Here is a 4248-nt window from a genome sequence, read left to right as displayed (position 1 = left end):
TTTTTACTCTTTAATAAAATTTATTTTGATCATTTTTTAATTAAAAGTTATTTTGTGACAAAAACTTAAAAAATAATTATTATAGAGAATTTCTCTATAATCTTATCTTACCAAAGAAAATACTTATATGTAAAGACTAAAGAGAACAACAACCAAGTGAGAAAATGACCAACCATACTTAACCGACCGGTTTAACTTATTTATGTATGTTTCTGGCTCTTATTCATTGATAGTCTTTATCGCAATGATTATTAACGATATATGGTCTGTGACATAGTTTTCTGGCTGTTAATGTAGCAAAAAGTGACAAATTTCTTCACCGAACTTCTGCTAAAACAAAACGGTTTACCACGTAATTTGATAATTAAAATATTAATAACAAGCTCATAAAATTTATTTTTAGAAGGAAAATACGTTATTAAGTGGAAACAAAAGAAAATCCATGAGAGAGACAAGAAAACTATGTATTTATCAAAACTACCCTCAAATCTCATACAAAAACACTTCCACAATCAAATCCCAGAAATTCAAAAGAATTACATTTAAGCTGCAGAATACTCAGACAATAACAACTAAAAATATTGTTTCATGGGGGTTTTATCAAGATCTGATGGGTTTCATCATGACACTCGGAGACAGAGATTATAGATGAGTGTTGTTGATGTTAGCTACATTGGTAGTCTCGTAAACTGGCAAGCCTCCACGAGACAACTCGTAGTTCTGCAACTCAAAGAGATCAGAACTTGAATCACTCTCCATTCCATCGTCATCATCTCCCTGTCTCTTTATTCTCCTATGATCATCATCATCATCATGGTCACTCCACACCTTCTTTTTCTCTGAGAGACTCTCCATCACTTTAAGTTTCTCATCAAGCCAAGACAACTCTTTGTTTACTTTCTTTTCCTCTTGTATTTCCACTTGGTTTGTGGCGGAAGTGAAATTCAAGAACTGCTTGTAGTTCTTGGTGGGAGTGTTTGAATACGGAGGAGGAGTTCTGAAACCGGAGCTTGAAGACGACAACAGAGATTTTGATGATGCTGATGCTGTCGTTGTGGTGGTTGAATTAGATCTGCTTGAACTCAAGAAATGGCTGATACTACTTCTCCTCCTCCTTCTCATCCATCCTCCTCCATGGATCTCCTCATCAACTTCTCGGTCCGTTGGCTTTGACTTCGACTTGTTCTTCTTCGAACCCGCTTGATGAAACAAAGAGTTCAAGAAGCTGACGATTTTCCCACCCGGTGAGCTTGGTTGCTTGTATCTCGCGTTACTAGTCCTCTCTTTGGTTGCTTTGACTTCTGGCTTCTCAAGATGGTCTTGGTGAAGATGATGCACCTGCTCTGAACATCTAATCGGTAAATCCAAGCTTATTCTTCTCCCTCCTCCCAATATTCCCCATCTCCTTCGATTCTCCTCTCTTGCGGCGTTATAGCCATGCTTATGTGTGTGTCTATGGTCGCAGGAGGAGAACTCGTTGTAGCCGGAGAAGTACACGGCGGCCTCGAACACGTCAAGCTCGCCGGAGTGAGCATCGTTGCGCTTGTGGAAATATATTTTCTTGGAGATCTTATCTGGTTCTGCTGATGAGACCCCTTTCATAGACATTATTTAATTAGGGTTTTGAAGATGGGGAGACTTGGATGATATCACAAGTCTCTTTCTGTGCTAGATCTGTGGAAATGATAGGATGCAATATCAGATATTTATATAACAACAAATAATGTGATATGTAACTCCTTAATAGAAATATAACTTTCAATAGTTTTATTTTCCGGATATGGTTACAGTAAAAAGTTCTGAATGCTGAAAAAATTAGAAGTGTGGAGGGACATACAAGTCATAAGAGTTTGTGTGACCCACTCAATGCGTGGGTGAAGAACTTAATTGGAGTGTGGGCTCATTTGATTTTATGAGCTTTCTGATAGGGTGTAGGAAATTAACTGATTGTGTTTATGATAATGTGGGGGATATCCTCTCTTGTTGCCTTGGATTCCAACTTTGAATTTTGTTTGTCCCCTATTTATGTGTCCTCAGTTTTTGAAAACTTGTAGCTTATATTTTCAAACCATGACTCCATTTTTTTATATGTATACCCGTTAGTTGAATGCAGTTATAACTAATTTAGTTTTGTATATCCTCTTCACAGTAAATGTACTTTTAACTAATTTTTATTTAGGAAAAATGTTTTGTATAATCACAATTGTTTTAAACTCTCAAACATAAAAGTGTATATATACGCCATTACTCCCATTTGTAACCATTTTAACTTCTTTTTTTCCAAGAATCTGAACATATTTATATGTTTAACTTAGCTAACTAAAGTTTTACAGTATGAGCTGGTGCCTCTTATCTTTACTCCCTCAGTTTCTGAACAAGTGTCGTTTGAGACTTTTGTACACAAATTAAGAAATTATTTAATTTTGCATGTTTTCCATATAGAAACACTATTACTCACACATCTACTCCTATTTCAACCAATAGAAAAATAAATCGAAAAATAATCTGCAGAATAAAATCAATAAATTCTGCATCGAAAATCTAAAACAACACTTATTTTGCAACGAAAAATTTCATCTACAATGACACTTAATATGAAACGGAGAGTAAAGTTACTAACCGTTTTAAGCATCACTCTCAGCTATGTATTTATACAATAACAGAGTAAATCCAAATTGAAATTTGTATTACTGATGGTAAAGAAAAATTATTGCTATTAAATGTAATTTCAATTTCCAGATCCTCACGGATGATAAAAGTTTTAATTTAATATTTCTTCGATTTCTTAAAGAGATCCCCTTTTTTCTGTCGTGAGGAAACACATTTGGGTATAATATTAGTATTGAATAAAGTTGTAACTCTATTCAGAATTAATGTAAAGTTTATATTCCCTCTGTTTCATAATATAAGTAGTTTTGGCTAAAAACGCGAAGATTAAGAAAATTATTATGTTTTTAAAAAGTATTTTATAATAAATAGGTTAGATATAATTTAACCAATAAAAAATAAGTCTATTTAATTTGATTGATCACACTGTATTCAATAAATGTAAAAGTTACCTAGAAATACGAAAACTACTTATATTTTGAAACAAAAATATTTCTCTAAAACTACTTACAACATGAAACAGAGGGAGTATAACAGAAAATAATTCTACGATAGTAATTTGTATGGAATAACATTTATATTGAAGCTTAAACTATTATAGAGTTATTTAAAAACTATTGCAAATGTGTTCCCAATTTAAGTTTAAGTAGTATGAGACAAGACTAAAAAGTGAGATAATTATGGATCTCAATCTTGACAAAAACAAATTATGGATAAAATTCATGGTACAAAAATCTTATTCAGTTGGTCATTAGGCTCAATTTCTGCTTCCATCTTATTCAGTTGAACAGAACTAAACCATAGGGTTGACTTTAAATTCCATATTAAAAACTCCCAGTTATATTGTAGGTTATCAAGTTTACAAGGTCTTAGACCATCTCCAACAATGTATCTAATCCACTTCTAAGACAGTATCTATCTAATTTAATGGGTTTTAATAAAATCAAAAACATAAAAAATAGTTAGAGTTGTCTCAAATTGTAGATATTTTTGGAGCTATATCCAAAAGAAACGTGTCTATTTTTCAGTGGTTGAGTGTTTTAAAGAAAAGGAAAAAAAAATTGGTCCGACTTTTCTCTCTCTCTCTTTCGCGGATTTGTTTTTGGCTCTCTCTCTCTCTCTTGGTTATGCGATTCAGACGGCGAATCATGAAGCCGCCGGTTGTATATCAAATCCGCCGCCGGTTGATCCTAGAATCCAACGCCAGAAGCATCCTTTCCACCGCCGGCTTCATCAACAAAGAAATTGGTGGAATATGAGGCTTGACTGTTTCAGAATTCTGGTTTCAAATCGAAGAGATTTCGAAGCAGGAAGCTTCTTCATTCTTCTCTAGGTACGATTCGAGGTTTATAATGTGTAGATTCGTCTATTTAATCTGTTGAATCTAGAATACGGTATTTTGATTTTAGGGTTCATAAAATTGTAAATTAGGGTTCTTGGTTTAAATACGAAATTAGGGTTATTAACATCAATAATTAGGATATTTATTTGTTATTAGCTATTATCAACATAATTAGGATGTTGATTCTTGAATCCGATTTGCATTCTATGATCTCTTTTTGTTTTTTATAGTTTTCTGATTTTGCTATTTATTTGTTACTGAGTTTATAAAATCAGATAATCATATATCTCGTTCTGCTA

General features: G+C 33.2%; 1 protein-coding gene across 1 annotated transcript; it reads right to left on the bottom strand.

Annotated features, from left to right (window-relative positions):
• Positions 1-448: 448 nt before the first annotated feature.
• On the bottom strand, positions 449-1708 carry LOC106324765. Its single transcript, XM_013762744.1, has one exon. The coding sequence runs from the start codon at positions 1606-1608 to the stop codon at positions 643-645; it is 966 nt and encodes a 321-aa protein (XP_013618198.1). The 5' UTR covers positions 1609-1708; the 3' UTR covers positions 449-642.
• Between the last annotated feature and the right edge of the window lie 2540 nt (positions 1709-4248).

This window comes from Brassica oleracea, chromosome C2 (assembly GCF_000695525.1).
Source record: "Brassica oleracea var. oleracea cultivar TO1000 chromosome C2, BOL, whole genome shotgun sequence".
Taxonomy (NCBI): Eukaryota; Viridiplantae; Streptophyta; class Magnoliopsida; order Brassicales; family Brassicaceae; genus Brassica; species Brassica oleracea.
The sequence above is the reverse complement of the archived record's forward strand: the minus strand, read 5'-3'. Positions and strand labels throughout refer to the sequence as shown.

Bases quoted from the DNA above. Each gene is read 5' to 3' on its own strand.
- LOC106324765 (XM_013762744.1), bottom strand. From the start codon at position 1,608: ATGTCTATGAAAGGGGTCTCATCAGCAGAACCAGATAAGATCTCCAAG.